Source organism: Orcinus orca, chromosome 15, assembly GCF_937001465.1.
Source record: "Orcinus orca chromosome 15, mOrcOrc1.1, whole genome shotgun sequence".
NCBI classification, from domain to species: Eukaryota; Metazoa; Chordata; class Mammalia; order Artiodactyla; family Delphinidae; genus Orcinus; species Orcinus orca.
The window spans coordinates 80,892,903-80,909,797 of NC_064573.1; the positions used below are offsets into that span (position 1 = coordinate 80,892,903).

General features: G+C 47.1%; 2 protein-coding genes across 14 annotated transcripts in view; one reads left to right on the forward strand and one right to left on the reverse strand.

Annotated features, from left to right (window-relative positions):
• HVCN1 (hydrogen voltage gated channel 1) overlaps positions 1-13,831 on the forward strand; it is a 30,861-nt gene extending 17,030 nt beyond the window's left edge. For 5 of the 6 annotated variants that reach the window (XM_049698459.1, XM_033399941.2, XM_012535560.3 and 2 more), the window contains 5 exons: positions 2,473-2,745; positions 7,526-7,630; positions 9,203-9,434; positions 11,441-11,553; positions 11,917-13,831. In XM_049698459.1, the coding sequence (XP_049554416.1) occupies positions 2,473-2,745; positions 7,526-7,630; positions 9,203-9,434; positions 11,441-11,553; positions 11,917-11,982 (789 nt within the window). In that variant the 3' untranslated portion in view covers positions 11,983-13,831. Of the gene's footprint in view, positions 1-953; positions 976-2,472; positions 2,746-7,525; positions 7,631-9,202; positions 9,435-11,440; positions 11,554-11,916 lie in introns of those variants that run through there. The other variant, XM_033399943.2, reaches the window with a different exon arrangement.
• TCTN1 (tectonic family member 1) overlaps positions 12,287-16,895 on the reverse strand; it is a 29,084-nt gene continuing 24,475 nt past the window's right edge. For 7 of the 8 annotated variants that reach the window (XM_033440965.2, XM_033440968.2, XM_033399940.2 and 4 more), the window contains 4 exons: positions 16,066-16,228; positions 13,881-14,006; positions 13,300-13,444; positions 12,287-12,378 (listed from right to left, as the gene is read on the reverse strand). In XM_033440965.2, the coding sequence (XP_033296856.2) occupies positions 13,301-13,444; positions 13,881-14,006; positions 16,066-16,228 (433 nt within the window). In that variant the 3' untranslated portion in view covers positions 12,287-12,378; position 13,300. The remainder of the gene's footprint in view (positions 12,379-13,299; positions 13,445-13,880; positions 14,007-16,065; positions 16,229-16,895) is intronic. The other variant, XM_033440961.2, reaches the window with a different exon arrangement.

Genomic DNA, 16,895 nt, shown 5'->3' on the forward strand with positions numbered 1-16,895 from the left:
AAGTTTGATCTTTTGAAAAAGCCTTATTTTTAAGCTTAGTTGGGAGGGGTCTAAGGTAGCCCTGACTGGAGGGCTAGATTAGGTCTACTTATAAGGCATGGCTTTTTTGGAATTTCATGCTCAGAGTGTTCAGCAAGATCTCTCTACTCTAGCTGTTTGGAACTCAGATCTCCTAACTCAGCCCTGTATAATTGGTAGTAATTCAGCTCACAGTTCCCCAAGAGTTTTTTTTTTTTTTTCCCTGAAAGTTATATTTTGCCCTGCCTCATGGAGTCTTGCTCTGCACATGTGGACTCAGCTAAAGTCCAATTTTTTTAGTTTCTTCTCTGCGCTGCTTCCTTTTCTCTGGTACCTTGACACACAAATTCCTGAGGAAGGAAAGTTCAATAGCCCTGAACTATAATCTTTGTCTCCAGAGTCCAGAAAGTACTTCCAGGCAGGTGATTGTGGGGGCTCATCTCATTTGTTTCTCTTCTCTCAGGGATCACAGTAAATTTCATATATTTTATCCAGTTTTATAGTTTATCTAGTCTTATGGCAGTTGCTTTAACTGGTATAGTTAATTTTATGGCAGTTGCTCTAACTGGTATAGTTGTTTATACCAGTTACTGTATCATGGTCAGAATCAGAAATCCCATTCTTTTGTATGTTTATGCTCACATTTTACACATTCCGAAAACAATATATAGTAATATTTTGCGGCCATTGACATAGGAAGAAAACTAGGAGAGTGTGGAATCCCAGATGCCAATGAAGGAAGTTTTTGAAGAAAGGGAGTGATCTGCTGTGTTCAGTACTGCTGAGGGGGTACACGTGGATGTCATCAGTGATACACAGAGACATAGTTCATTCATTTTAACTGTGTATAAAATTCCATCACATGAATAGAGAAAATTCACTTCTCTATCTCCTATCATTTAGGTGAACATTTGCAGTGAACATTCTTGAACATGTTACTGATTTGAGTACATGTGGGTGAGTTTCTCTTTGAAGCCTATCTAGGGGTGGGATTACTAGATCATTAACTAGTACAGCTTCATCTTGACAAAACAATGCCAGATTGCTTCCAAAAATAGTGGTGCCAGTGTCTGTTCCTGTCTTCAGGGTTCAGGAGACCCCCTTTGCTTCACACATTCACCAGCATTTGCTATTGTAGACTTAAATTCTTGCCAATGTGAGGAACAAAAAGCTGTGTGATTGTTATGTCAATTCACATTTTCCTGAATATTAGTGAAGTTGAGTGTCTTGGCTATCTGGGTTTCCTCTCATGTGACCTGCCTGTTAATATCCACTACCTAATTTTACATGGAGTTGTATTTTTTGGGTAAGATTTCTTTATATATTCTGAACACTAAAATCTTTGTCTATTAAATACATTGGAAATATTTACTCCCAGTCTGTGGTGTATCTGACTTTGTACAGATGTGTGTGTGAGAAAGAGAGAGCAAGAGATAAAAGTTTTTAGCTTTGATGAGTTAGGTCTATTCATTTCTTTTGTGTTTTGTGTCTTAGTTAAGCAATCCTTCCCAGACCTGAGGTCATAAAGATACTTGTCTGTATTTTGTTCTAAGACTTTTAAAGTTTTAAAAAATACATTCATATAGGTTAACACAACTGAAATTTACTCAGTGTGTGGTGTGAGGTAGGGATTTTTTTTTTTTTGCCTGTTGGGAAAGCCAGATATCCTAACCTCTCCAGTGTTTTCTCACTGACCTGTACTGCCATTGCCATCACATCCAGGTTCCCACGGGGACCTGGGTCTGTTTGGGGCTCTTTTTTCCTGTTATGCTGATCATATTGCCTATTCTAGTAAGCATACATGAAAGTTTTCGTTATTGAACTTTATAAAAAATGTGATGTCTGGTAGGGTAAGTTGGGCAAAGGAATGGGAGGATATTTGCTTTTTTGCTTTGAAGTCCATCCGTCTTTAAACAGCTGTCCATCATGTATTTAAAACAGCACTGGCTGAACTCAGGAAAAATCCGCTTGCTGCTCAGACCTTTCCAGGACTGATCTGTGGCATGGAAGGCGGGGAGGGCGGCTTCACTTTTGTGTGAAACTTTGGGTACTTTTACTTTTGCCTTTGCCCTCTCCCCGCCCTGCCAACTCTCACCTCTGGGGTTTTAGGTTGTGATGTCTCTGAACCATGGGCTGCTCTTCCAGTATTTACATGAGGGCCCGTGGTGGGTGTTTTGCGACTGGGTGGCAGTACCTCTCCTGTTGGTTACTGCCAACCAGACCACAGTGGCAGGCCTGACGGAATCTGGGGTTTCCTGTTGCCTCACCGGCCCTGAGACCCTGGATTCCAAAAATAAATGCACGAGAAACCACTGTGACCTCATGGTCTGTGCTTGCACGGTGCTCTGAGCACGGGGACTGTCTTCACCCCGTGGCCCGGCCCAGCAGGGGCCCTGCTCCCCCAGAGTGACAGATGGGCCACCTGAGCGCTTCCTCTCTGTCCCCTCCCTTCAGGCAGTCACCCGCAGGGCCAAGGTGGCTCCCGCCGACAGGATGAGCAAGTTCTTGAAGCACTTCACCGTCGTTGGGGATGACTGCCACGCGTGGAACATCAACTACAAGAAGTGGGAGAATGAAGAGGAGGAGGAGGAGGAGCCACCGCCCACACCGGCCTCGGGCGCAGAGGGCAGAGATGCCGATCCTACCGCGGCCCCTGCCCCCGTGCCCAGGCCCCGCCTCGACTTCAGGACCACTTTGAGGAAGCTCTTCAGCGCCCACAGGTTTCAGGTAGGTGGGCAGAGGCCCGAGATGCCTGGGGTGGGGCAGAGCCGTCAGCAAAGAGTCACGAGGGCAGGGTAGGGGCCCTTCTCTGCCACCAGCTTCTTCACTCCACAGACATCTACGGAGCACTGACCATGTGCTGGGCAGGTCCCATGTGGTCTGGGGCAAAGTAAGTCTTAATCCAAAAGTCAATTAAAGTTCATCACCGGATGAAAATGGATAAACAAAATGTGATCTATCTGTCCTCAGCCATAAAGAGGACTGAAGCACTGACACATGCTACAATTCGGATGAACCTTGTCAACGTGATCCTAAGTGGAAGAAGCCAGACACAAAAGGCCACATGTCTTATAATTCCATTTATATGAAATGTCGGAACACGTAAATCCACAGAGACAGCAGACTGGAGGGAATGGGGGGGTGGGGAGTGACTGCTTAATGGATACAGAGTTTCCATTTGCAGGAATGAAAACATTCTGGAACTAGATAGCGGTGATGGTTGCACAACCTTGTGAATGTGCTTAATGCCTCCGAACTTTATGCCAACTTTAAAATAGTTAAAATGGTAAATTTTATGTTATGCAAAATTTACCACACACACACAAAGGAGACCGGGGGCGGGGGGGCATCTCTTCTTTTGTGAAGTGATGTCAAAAATATCTGCCTTGCTTAACCCATCGCCAGCCTCCAGGTGTGGTTATGGGGAGACCCTGAGAGGGAGACGCAGACTTCAAAGAATGGCAAAGGGAATGGGACTTCTACAGGGTTCAATGTCTGTCCCAACATCTGCCGATTTTGAAGGACAAACGCGGGTGGAGTCTGGCCAGCCCTGTCTGAACCCCACCCCACGTCCCCGATGTGGGCAGGCAGGTGTCTGGAAGCATGTTCTGAGTCCCAGGAGAAAGCAGGAGGCTCCTTGTCAGCCCAGTCCCTGAACGGAGCCATTTTGGGGTCCCTGCTGCAGGGATAACTACGATAATCCAGCCCCTCCCTAGAGCTAATGTCCCCCCTGGAAGCAGAGAGAAGCAGCCCTTGCCTCTCCCATCACTGACTTGGTTCCATGGTAAAATAGAAAGAAGGAATTATTTTAGTCTTTTTTTTTCCACTCTCGTGTGACTTAGAGAAACAAAGCAGGCAACACAGCACTCCTGACAGCTTAGTGCTTTCCTCTGTGGCTCTGACAGAAGAGAAGACGTGGTGTTAAGTTGTTGGTGTTGAACTCCCAAACCCTCAATTTCAGGAGAGAAGGAAGGAGCCAGCTTCCTTCCAGCTGCAAGGGGAGCCCTTGGGAGGTCCCACCTCTCCTGACCGGGCCCCCCAGGGGCACGTGGCTCTGGGGGAAAGCAGAGTAGAGATGTTTATTCATTCACTCAGCAGTGCAGTCGCTTCTTAGTTTCTACTATGTGCCAGGGGTACAGCAGTGAGTGTGGTGGGCACGTCCCTGCCCTCAGTCTTGGAGGATTAATGGTCCGTGAAGAGGTGGGCATTCCAGTAATCAGACAGATGCTGGAATCAAGTGGAGAGAAGTCCTCTGTAGGGAAACTGAAGGGGGCTCTCAGAGATCTTGGGGGTGGGGGAGACCCGACCTAGGATGTGAGGTGGAGGAGGTGTGGCAGAGGAGGTGACATTTCACCTGATACCTCAAGATTGGGCAGTAGTGAGCTCTGTGGATGGGAGGGGAGGAGCTTCCCAGGCAGAGGGGGCCGTGTTTGCAAAGGGCCGGGGGTCGGAAAGGGTCTTCAGTATTTGAGAATTTGAGAAGGGTCCACGTGGCATATACGTATCCAGTAGAGGGAGAGGAGGCACTGGAAGGCCATCCGTGGGCAGTGGACAGCCATCGAAGGTTCTGAGTATGGGGGTGGGGAGGGGTTGACATGAGCAGTTTGTAGAAGGGCCCAGAGTAGAAGCAGGGAGGCCACCTTGGAGTAGGGGTGAGGGTTTAAGGGTTTGATCTCTGCAGATAGAATCAGCATACAGGAAGATTCTGGAATCCCTTTCTTGGGTGCAGTCTCCACCTATTCCCATGGTTTGAGGTGACCAAGGTGACATGATATATAGTTAACTGTTGTCACTTCTCCCACAGAATGGCACAACCAACCAAGGGAGAGAATTTGGGGTGAGTCAGGCCTCTGTGGAAACCATGGACGGACAGGGTAGCTGGGCTAGGGGAGGATGGCCAGGAAGGCCAGGAGCCTTACTTTTATTACCTGCTCACCGGGGCCGGGCCCTCTGCTGAGCGCTTCTCACACATTATCTCACACGATGCTCCCCTGTCACTCAGGGTAGAAAATGTGGCCAACCCCATTATCCCCTGAAGGAAGCTGAAGCTTAGAGTTAACGTTGAGGCTCAGCGGAGTTGAGAGCTGTGCCCAAGGTCCAGGCTAACGGGGGAGCCGGCCCAGGACTGGCTGCCCCACAGTCCACGCTCTGCGCTGCTGCGTGCTGAGGCTAGGCACAGCCATTTTCCAGTGACGATTTGGAATTAACCAGCTTCCCTGAATTCTCAGCATTTTTCTTTGTGATGTGGCTCCCTTCAGAACTAGTACTGCCTTGTGAACTGGCAAATTCAGGGCCTTAGGGATTAGTTCATAGAAGCTGCGGTTGGGACCTGGACATTATAGTTTGTGACCTTGGGTCTCTCTCTCACTTCTTAAAATTGAGGTGAGATTCACATAAAGTTAATCACTTTAAAGTGAATAATTCAGTGGCATTTATTTAGTACATTCACAATGTTGTCCAACTGTCAACCACTATCTAGTTCCAGAACATTTCCGTCACCCCAAAAAGAGATCTAGTACCCATTAAACAATAATCCCCAATCCCTGATAAACATTAATCTACTTTCTGTCTCTATTGATTTGCCTGTTCCAGACATTTGATGTAAATGGAATCATAAAATATATGTGGTCTTTTGTGTTGGGCTTCTTTCACTTAGCATAATATTTTCTAGGTTCATTCACATTGTAGCATGTGTCAGTGCTTTCATTCTTTTTTTTTTTTTTGCGGTACGCGGGCCTCTCACTGTTGTGGCCTCTCCCGTTGCGGAGCACAGGCTCTGGACGCACAGGCTCAGCGGCCATGGCTCATGGGCCCAGCCGCTCCACGGCATGTGGGATCTTCCCAGACTGGGAATATATATATATATATATATATATATATATAATATTCAGTCTGTTTTTAATAACTCTGTGCCTTGGTTTTAGACCAGATGAGCTCTTAGATCCCTTTAGGTCTAAAAACCAAAGAGGGAGGGAGGAAAGAAAGAAGGAAAGAAAGACCTCACCTGAGGCTTGAGTATTTTTTTGGCTGCATTGGGTCTTCGTTGCTGTGCGTGGGCTTTCTCTAGTTGTGGCGAGCAGGGGCTATTCTTCGTTGCAGTGCACGGGCTTCTCATTGCGGTGGCTTCTCTTGTTGCGGAGCAAGGGCTCTAGGCGTGCAGGCTTCAGTAGTTGTGGCACATGGGCTTAGTAGTTGTGGCTCGCAGGCTCAGTAGTTGTGGTGCACAGGCTTAGTTGCTCCGTGGCATGTGGGATCTTCCCGGACCAGGGATCGAACCCACGTCCCCTGCATTGGCAGGCAGATTCTTAACCACTGAGCCACCAGGGAAGTCCCTTGAACCTTTACTAAGCTCCTGAATTTGGATTTGTCTGAAAACTTCATTACAAAGCACTTTGCCATACAATTTTCACAATAAACCATGTCATCAAATACTTAATTACTGAAATAATTACTACAGGTTGAAATGGTCAAAAGGTTTAAGAGTCCACTCTTTATAGGCCTGAACTTGTTTAATTTCACCCTGAAACTGTAGAAACTGCCAAGATAATGGCAGATTAATTTTCAGAGATCAAAATCTATCTACCTGAGAGTGTAAGAGGCAAGGCCCTGGGGGAAGTAAGTGATGGTCCAGTATTTCCAAGGGAAGAGAAGGGTCATGCAGTGTCCTTTGGGGTTCCTCCCGTTGCTGCCATCTCCACCACCACCATGTCATCCCCAGGGTCTCCCCAAATGCCATCACCTCCACCCCACCTTTAATGTCCTCACCATCATCACCACCTCCGTCACCATGACTACCCCCACTGCCATTGATAAGACCACCCACTCACTTCACCCTGGTTCCCACCTTCCTCCCCCCTCCAGCAGGTCACAAAACCCACCGGATTGTCTTTCCTACAGCAGCTCTTCTCTGTTCTCCAAGAGACGCAGGACTCCCTCCCCCTTCACTCCCAGCGAGCACATGGGAGTTGGGGTGGGTACCTCACGGCTCCAGCCAGAAGCTGTTTCATGGGCACAGTGGACGTCACTCTAACCCAGCTGCCTGGAGGAGGCCATATCTCTGAGGCTGGATGTTTTAAATTTTAAATTGCTTATTGAGCATCTGTTCTGGGCGTACCCTGGCAAGAGCAATCCCCAGAACTAGAAAAATAAATGCTTTTAGAAACTTTAGTATATTTTGCCATCTAGGAATTAGCAGTTTGGTTGGAGAGATGCTGAGAAGCAGTGAATTTATGAGTAAGAGAAAGACCAATGGTGACCGAGGGTCAGTCACTGGGCCACACGGAGGCTTTAGGAGGACAGGCACTGCCCAGGGCTGGAAGGAGGGGCTCCTGTCCAGAGGAGCTGGCCCCCAGCAGGCTCCCTGCAGGGCGCTCGGGCTGTGGGCAGTGGCCTACCATCCTTGGCGTCTTTCCCCAGTGGTTTCACTCAGATGTTTCCAGCCCTTAAGGATGAAAGGAGGGTCCCCATCTAGGTCTCATGGTTTCTTGCTTCTTCCCTTGGTCCACAGGTTATCATCATCTGCCTGGTCGTTCTGGATGCCCTCCTGGTGCTCGCCGAGCTCGTTCTGGACCTAAAGATCATCCAGCCTGACAAGAATAACTATGCCGCCAGGGTAGTGTGTCCGCAGCCCTTTAATGTGGTTCACTCTGTGGGTGGGCAGGGTGGGGCAGCACCTGCCTTGGAGTAACCAGGCCTATTTGAGGGTAGTTTGATTGGATGCTTTCAGTCAAAGAGCAGAGAAAATGTCTTCCTTTCCCAATTATAGATACGAATTTACTACAAGCAGGAAACCTCCTCAAGTCACTTGATGGCTTGAACCTTGAGCTATCCTAGACCACTGAGCTGGAGTTTGTCACTGATTATCAAACCAGGAGCATGATTCCTTCCCATCCCCCAGAGGAAGACGAGCTGTTTTTCCTCCTGTCAACATTCTGACGTGGTCCCTGTGCTGGAGCCATTTGGGGGGGATGTGCCCACCATTTATTCCCTGATTCACAGTTCCTGCCTGAGCCCATCCCAGACATTCACCCAAAGGGCAGTGGACACACTGAAAATGCATTGTGCGGCCCATCACCAGTAACTGGGGAGAAGACCAGGGGCTTAAAAGCATCTCCCCACACCCTTTGAAAAAAATTCAGTGGACAATGCAAAAATGTCTTTTCAAATGGTAAAAGAGCAGGCAGAAAATATTAAACCTCCTTCCTACTCGTGGCCCCTTTCACCACGGCAGCCGTTAACGTTTTCTTCTGTGCCAACCCAAGTCCTCCCATAGATGATTATCTTTCCTCTCCCTGTTGTTTAATAGAATCAGTAATATACCTCCTATACTCACTGTCTTGTGCCTTTTTCTTTACTTTTTATTATGAAAAGTGGCAAATATACATTTTGCTGTATTTGCTTTCTTTATATATATATGTATCCACAAACACACCCCACACCCATCTATTTTTGTCTGACCATTCAAAAGTAAGTTAGACATCACGGCACTTCGCCCCTAAATACTAAATATCCAAACTGTCCCAAATTTGGTCACTGTGAGCCTCTTCGAGCTGACTGCTCTGTCCTCTTGACATGACTACATAGCCTTTGAGCGTTTCCTTGTTTTCTGGCCCTGGATGATGTCCCAGCTCATTCGTACTTTCCCTGCCCCAGAATGGAAAAGGTTACTTTAGTGAAGGCTAGTATTTATAAATCAAGATCTGGGAACTCTCTTCACTTACCATCTTACCATCATTTCTAGTCGATACATACGCATCAGCCTTGGTCTTTTGAACAATTGCGCAATGCTCCATGTGGAGATACCATAATGCATTTAACAAGTGCCCTAGTCTAGTGGACGTTTCTGTTGTTCTCCAAACAATGTAGAAAATCTTTTGTTCTGCAAATGATGTTGCAGTAAATATCCTTACTGTCTTTGTGCACGCGTGAGCTCTGCAGGGCCAAGGGGCATGGCGGATGTTTTTAACTGCCATTGCCCCATTGCCCTTCAGAGAGCAACGTGTGTGCTGTTCTCAGCCACAGTCCGGCCCGAGAACAGCGCCTGGTGCTGGCAGGAATTTGCGATTGGTCAAATGAATGGATTCTCTCGGTGACTGGGCAGGGGCATTCAAGGCCAGCTCGTCCGTGTGACCTGCCCCAGCCCATGACAGCCTGAGTCTACCCTGTATCTCCTTGTCCCCTTCAGGTGTTCCACTACATGAGCATTGCCATCTTGACCTTTTTTATGATGGAGATTTTCTTTAAAATATTTGTCTTCCGCTTGGAGTTCTTTCACCACAAGTTTGAAATCCTGGACGCCATCGTCGTGGTGGTTTCCTTCATCCTCGACGTTGTCCTCCTTTTCCGGGAGCATGAGTTTGAGGCTCTAGGGCTGCTGATTCTGCTCCGCCTGTGGCGGGTGGCCCGGATCATCAACGGTATGTCCCCTGCACTCCTGGGCTGGGGGGGGTGGGGGTGGGGGATGGGACAGTGGGTGGAGCCTGGAAGGGGCGCAGAGGCCCTGGTCCTCCTCCTCCTGGCAACCAAGAGAAACATGGTCTGATTTGGTGTCCCACTGTCACCTTTGTGGCTACGAATTGACACCGGGACGTGTTTTCTGAGAGGAAGTGCCTTTCTCCTTCAGACTCTCATTTCTATGATTACTGAAAGATGGTTATGGCAAGGGTTAGACTAATCCCTGACCAATACCTGCCGGCTTGGTTCCCAAAGCACCTTTGTTTTTCATTTGGTGTTTCCTGGAGAGTGTTCTACCAAACCCCATCCCACCTTGGGAGGGGCACCTTCGGAAGGGGAGCAAGGAAGCTGAGAAATGCTGTACACTAGACTCTGCCCCCTTTGAGAAAGTCACAACACGAGTTAGCATGATGAAGGCTCTGAAAACTGTAATTGTTTTCCAAGTTGACCAGTTCAACACTTTGGGAGGAAATAACACCTATGAGCGTGATGTAGACTCTGGCTCTGGAGGACACACTTGGGGAAATACTGCTTTACTGTATTTCAGGTACAGATCCTCTTCCTCACACACTCTCTGTTGGTGCAGGGAGCCTCCATGTCAGAGAAGTCATTTGTGCTGTGGTTTTATGTGGACCTAGTGACTGGTTAGCGGTTCAGCCATCAGCGAACTAGTCAGAGTTGATCAAATGCCTGTCCTCAGACTTGCCGCATCAGAATCACCCTCGACACTTTAAGGGGAGAGTCTGGTGCGGAGCCCAGAGGGAGGTGTCCGTCTGTGAAGCACTCCCAGGTGACTGGGTGTCCAGCAGGGTTGGGAATCCCTAGACTAGTGCCCAACACGACGGGCTGTGGGTCGCTGTCAGGAGACTGACTGAGCGACAGTGCAGCCTGTTGGAAGCAGGCCCATCCCCTGCTGTGGCCGCCTGCTGTGGTGCCACCTGGCCGGGGAAAGGGCTGTGAGAGCGGCTCTGTCGGGCATGTGGGCTTTGGGGGCGGCCAGTTCAGACCTAGTGATTAAAGTAAAGCCTATTAAGAACCTTTATTTGGGTTCTGTCAAAGGAAATAATGGAGGCTTTTCAGATAATATTTTAGATGCTTATGTCGATTTTTTCATCTAATCTAACAGAAAAATACTCTCTGCAAAGGTTATGTGAGGTAGATAGACCATGACTGATTATAAATGACTCATGAAGCAGTTACTACCCAGTACTCTCACATCACACTGTTGTGAGATTTGTTCATTTTCTTTGTCTAAATGGCAGCGAGGCATATGACTGGCTATTGCCCGTTATTACACTGCTATCAAATTTAGTAGCGTGACTGAAGCAACACAAGGCTAAACCAGATTCAGTGAGACAACCAGGAACACTGTGGACCAGGGACGGCTACTCCCAGGCCTTGTGGGCGCCACACGTGTGGGGGAAGGTCCAGACTCTGTCACTCACACTTGGAAAGGGGCGGAGCAGCCCTACTGCAGCCCAGTCTTTGAGGCCGTGTCTGCAGTGTGGTGTGGGCATTTGGGAGCCCCCCCCCCCAGCCCCCAAGCCAAGATGCAGGTCATTGTCTGACAACTGGCCACAGCTCTGGAGGCAGAAAGTTGGCAAAGTGACAGTCCCAACCCCAAGCTTGAGCATTTCCAGGCTTGCACTTAGTGCCTTTTGAACAACTGCTGCTAAGTAGCAAGACTGTTGTGAACTGCCCCCTACTAAGGAGCTTAACCTTCATCTGGTCAGTGATTATTTTTAAGGATTTCTCACACCAGAAAAGCCAAAGAAGTATTTCACAGCTGGGTACTGAGTAGCTCAGAAATGAAAACTCTGACCCTCCTAGTTCTGATGCCTTTAAGCCATGATGACTGTTTTACTTGTCACCACTCTTCCCAGTTATACATTTGTAAGGAATACAGTTTTCTTCCCAAGGGGCTAAATTAGAGACCAGTATCATGGAGACCCTCGCAATTATTTTTCAGGGATAATTATCTCGGTTAAGACACGTTCTGAACGGCAGCTACTAAGGTTAAAACAGATAAATATACAACTGGCCACCAAGATCCAACACCTTGAATTCAGCTGCTCTGAGAAGGTAAGAAGGTGTCTGGGAAAACGCCCTCTGTGAACACAGATCATTCCCTCCCTCCAGCACTGAGCTTCTCCAGGCCAGGCCTCTGCTCACTCAGTGCCCTTAGCCCGGAGCCCACTTCCCTCGGTCAGGCCTTCCTTGTCCTTTCGGATTCAGTTTAGGCGTTGCCTCCTTCCCTGCAGCTTTGCCAGGTCTCTCTCCTCACTGCCATCGCTGCTGGGCCCCGGCTGACTGATTGCATGAGGAGTATGGCTTTCATTCAGCTCTGCTTCCCTGTGCGTGTCTGTGGCTCACTGTGTGACTGCCACATCCCTGGTGAGGCTCAGAAGGTAAATTCAGTTATTTGTCTGCTTTTTGTAATAACAGGAAAAAGAAATTGAAAGACTTAACAAGCTATTGAGACAGCATGGACTTCTTGGTGAGGTGAACTAGAGGCATACCTGCTCCACCCACCCCAAAGGGAAGACCTGCCTCACGGGCTTGTGACGAGGAAGACAGCCACCCCTCCTGGGGCCACGTTGGGGAGAGGTTTGCTTTGATGGCTTTGTCTCACTGCTGCCAGCTCGGATTCTGGGGGACACAGTCTTTCAGAGGCTCTATTTCTTCCTTGGTGTGACTGAGAATGTCCCATCCCATTCCCACCCCACACTGTTTAACAAATGTATCATAAACTATATTTTTCTCATGCTGAACACTTGACTCTTGCTTGAAAATGAACTACAAGCTGGACAATTACTAGCTGTATATAAAACTTAATCTCATCAAATGTACAGTTTTCACAGTTCACACGTATATTAAGGAACCAGTGCATCCTTTCATATGACCACTCTGAAAGACAAAAGAGAAAAAAGAGAGCTACCTTAGCTATCAGCACATTCTAGAAAAATATTTTCTATTTCCAAGCTGTTCTAAACAGCTAATCACAATGTCCCCCAAGGGGCTTGTTCTCAAGTACCCAGCCAGCCCCTCCTCTGCGTCCTCCAACTTTTAGCTGGCTCCACCCAGTTCTGCACCCTGACAACATTTTTCTCAATTACTGTACAATTAATGTATAAAATAAACTCTCTCCTTCCCACAGGCCCTCCTACTGTATTCTTTCTAGGTTCAACTGCTTGGAATCACTCTGTGGCATCCTATACCGGCCCACTAGCTGGAGAGCAAGCTAGCTTCAGTGCCTGGTACAGAAGTAGCAATTAGACCCAAAACTCCACTGTAATCAACATGACATTTGGGGGAAGATCCCCTCGTGAGGCCTTGTACTCTACTTGCATGATTTTATACCACTTGCTATTTTTGTACTCATTTTAACGGGCCCTGAAAAGCCTGAACTAAAAATAATATTTTAGTATATGTGCTGCCGAAGCGAGCACTAAAAATAATATTTTAAAAAATAACTCACATTAAAGCAGGGGATGAATAAACTGGATAAACCCTCAACGCCTGCACTACTTCAAGGTCTGTTCTCTTTACGTTCTTCCCAAAGGTGCAACTTGGCTCCCGCATATGACCTATGTACTGAGAGTACTGGAAATGGCCAAGCCAGACCCCTTCTAAAGTCAAAGCAAGTAGAATGAAATTCCCAAAGAGAGAAAAGAGAGGAGGGAAGTGAGTGGAGAGGGGAAGTGTGTCGGTCTGGGGGCAACCTCAAGGGTTATACGTATAATAAAGTGGGATGTCTCCAAGGAGCCCTGGGCCCCACACGCGCTTGATTAGGCAGGTGTGGTGTAGTTTCCCTATTTAATGACTTACGTCAGACAAATGGGAAGAAGAAATTAAAGGGCAGCCTAGCATTGATGGTTGGGCGAGCTCTGAAGCCTGCCTCTGCAGGTGCAGACACATCCACAAAAGTAACCGCAGTGGAAATAAGAATTGTCCTTTTATTTCCTGAGTTGGTCTGTAATAAAAAAAAATCAGAGTGATGCAAGCCCTGCCCTCCAGTGTATTCACCAGGATAACAAAGATGGGACAGCTTTCATTTCCTTCCTCACCCAACCACTGTTGGTTCATGAATCTGGTAGGTACGTGGAGGGCTAATCAGCCATTAACTCAGAGGAGAGATACAATTTTCACTCAGGTTGTCCTAACACATCGATGTCATTCACAACTCAAGACAAGAGTTTTAAAAGATCAAGTCTAAACAAGAATGTTAATGTGAATAAAACCCCTGTGTTCAGGGGAGTTTTTTCTCCAAGTAAAAGATAATGACTGCTAAATTGTTTTAAGAATCCAGATTGTTTAAATTTTAATTATCTTTTTTACAAAATAAATTTCACCTATCACAGTTTTGTCTGGACTCGTGTCTTAACCTATACCTTTAAAATTAGGCCTACCTCAGGAAACGAGGATGAAATCAGATTTGCAGTTACATTGACGATTTTAGCCTGTGGGTTCAATAAGGATCCGTATTTAGTCCACTTCACTTCTATAGCCAACGCCACTGGGAGCTGGCAAGAATCCTGCAAAACAAAATGCCATTAATCAATTTGAGTATTAAACAACCTCAAGTCAAACTTAATCTGCAGTTCAGAGTTTTAATTACAAAATGTTTCACATATTACAAAATGTTCTGAACAAGATGAATAGACTCTAGAAGTTCAGATAAAAACAGCTTAGAAAAAGCACATATTTTAAAGTACTCAATGCTCCAAAAATATTTTAACACCTAAAGCATAATTTTTCCATCCCTTCCCATCTCTAAAGAGGCCAGCATTACCTGGCAGCTGTGGTAACCCCAATACCCAACTGTGGAACCTCCAGGGCCTTAACAGCTCTAACTGCACCTGCCTGTTTACATCTACCTCAGAGATACTTCAGGAGCAAAGTTGGCACGGGGGGAGGGGGGAGAGGGAGAACGGTATTATTAACAGACAGAAATTAAACCTGACTGCATATCATGTTAAAATGCACTTAGAGGAAATTTAAGTGCTTCCTTGTCACTTATCTGATTTCATCAGTTGGCAATTAAGATGCTACATTGGGGTATATAGGCGGCATCTTAAGCTGTCACAGATGTTAACTCTCCCTCTGCACCGAGAGCACTGGTGCCACAATGAAGCTGCCCGAGTTCAGGCTAGACACTGGGACCTGGGCCTGAGGCCTCTGCCCAGGACCCCTGTTTGCTCAGCCCCAAGGGGAAAATGGGCGAGGGGGCCTTCCAGACCTCTTTCCCGCCTTTACAGTCTCATCAATTGGCAAATGTAATAATGTTGAAGCTGCCCAACGGGGAGATGGAGTTCCACTGGAGTATTCTACTTTTGTGTGTGAAATTTTTCCACAATAAAAAGTTTAAAAAAATACATCTCTTTAGGGCATGAAAAGCTAGCAGGCCTGCTAAATTTGGTGCCTGCCAAAAAGGCACGGGTGGAATTCCTTGGCTTAAAACTGCCTTTTAAGAAATTTGCAAGCTGAAAAATCCTTGAGAATATCCTGTTATTAGGAAAAGATGCAACACGCAGCTGGTATCAACTGAGCTTAGCAGATGCTCTCGTGCTGGCTATGCCTAGAAGGCTGGTACAAAACCCGTTCCAGGCCCTCTGAGCTCCCTGACCAGCACAGACCCCAGCAGTGCTAGTGTCTGCACTGCTGCCCCTCTCCCCTCAACCTATGTCTTCCCTTCTGAGGGATAAGTAATAACTGGATGTCTTAACCATCTCTGAGAAACTAGAAGCAATTTGCCTGGTTCACTGAGGCAGCAGAGCTGAGCCAAGACTTAGGTGAACAGCAGGGACTGAGTAAACCACGGGTCCCTGCTGGGGACTCGGTGGGGAGGGCGGGATCGGAGCTAGTCCTCACCCCCATTATCCCCACGCTATAAATGTGCTAAGCAGGTAATGAGAGGCCTGAAGAAACTGTGACAAGAAAAAGCCGGGCAATTAAAGGATAAGATGGGGAGCACGCCTGCGGTGACGGGGGCTGGCCCACACTCTGACTGCTGAGACAAAAGAAAAAGGTGGGCAGAAGAACCGCACGTGATCCAGAACCTATTTGGAGGACGTCAACTTCCATTAAACTCTTCTGGGAACTTTAGAATTGAAAGCTCTGACATGTGGACTGCTTTTATAGACCAGGGAACAACGGATGGGACAGATGTGCAGACGGAAGTCTTGTTGAAACAGTTCTGACATTTACCTATCATATCATGATGCCTAGAGAAGGCCTTACATAACACCAACAAGGAATAGGATGGTGACTGGTAGTGGTTTCCATTTATGGAGTGACCACTAGGCACCATGAATGTTACCTCATTTAACTCTCAACAAGTCCATGAGGTCAGTAATATAGCTATCAGATGAGGAAACAGAGGCTCAAACCTGTAAAGCCATTGGCCAAAGGCGACAATGCTAACTAGGGGCAAAATCAGTGTTCAAGATCCAGGCTCATCTAACGACAAAGCCCAAGCTCCTACCCAGAGCCCCCCACCGCCAGCTCCCCCACTGCCTCTACCTCCCCACAGTGAGGGGCAGGTGCACGTTGGAGAGACCACTAGCATGTGGCCTTCAACTTCTCCCCCTTTACCTTCATGTGGGACGTCTGGGTGATGAAGTGGACGGGTACCCAGTCCAGCACATCCTGGGCCTGGGAATTTCCAAAAGGGGCCACATAATCTGGGAAGCCCTGGCCCTTCAGCAGGCTCTCCACCTTCTGCGCTACCAGCCTACACGCGATAGCTTTGGTCAGTCTTTTGGGAAAGGAAACAAGGTCAACCGAATGAGGTGATTGTTCAGACCTGCAGTTTTTTGTGTTTTTTTTTTAAATAAGTGTCAGGGTCATATTTTATTTTGACATTTCTCTGGTACACAAAAAAGTACTAAAAAATGAGAGACAAGGTATTAGCCTTTATGTTACAACTGCGAAATGCATCACTTTAATACAGTGTTAGTACCCATAACATCTCTGATTATAGAATATCGTACCTGCAGTTTTTACAGCCCTCAACAACACGCATATTCTCTCTAGTTTCTTTTCTCACTCTCTAAAAGGGGATTTTTTGAAGTGAAAGTGTCTCTCACTTTGTGAAATCTTGGTTGGCCAGGGAGATGAATCCAAAACAATGTTTCCCAAACTGTATTCCATGGAGAGGCTCTGTACAAGAAGGGTTCCATGGCCAAAAATTTGGGAACTATTGCATACCTATGTCCCCCCTGAAGTACACTAGTGTACTGAAGACTCTGAGAAGTGCTTACTTAGTAAGGAATCATGTTTTTAACTTTAATTTGGTGTTTCCCAAACATACTGGACCACAGACTTACCCCTACTGACATGTTATGGAAATGTATCCCATGGAACCCTCTTTGAGAAATGCTAGTCTAAAGCAATCAGAATGATGTAAATGGTGAATATTGGTC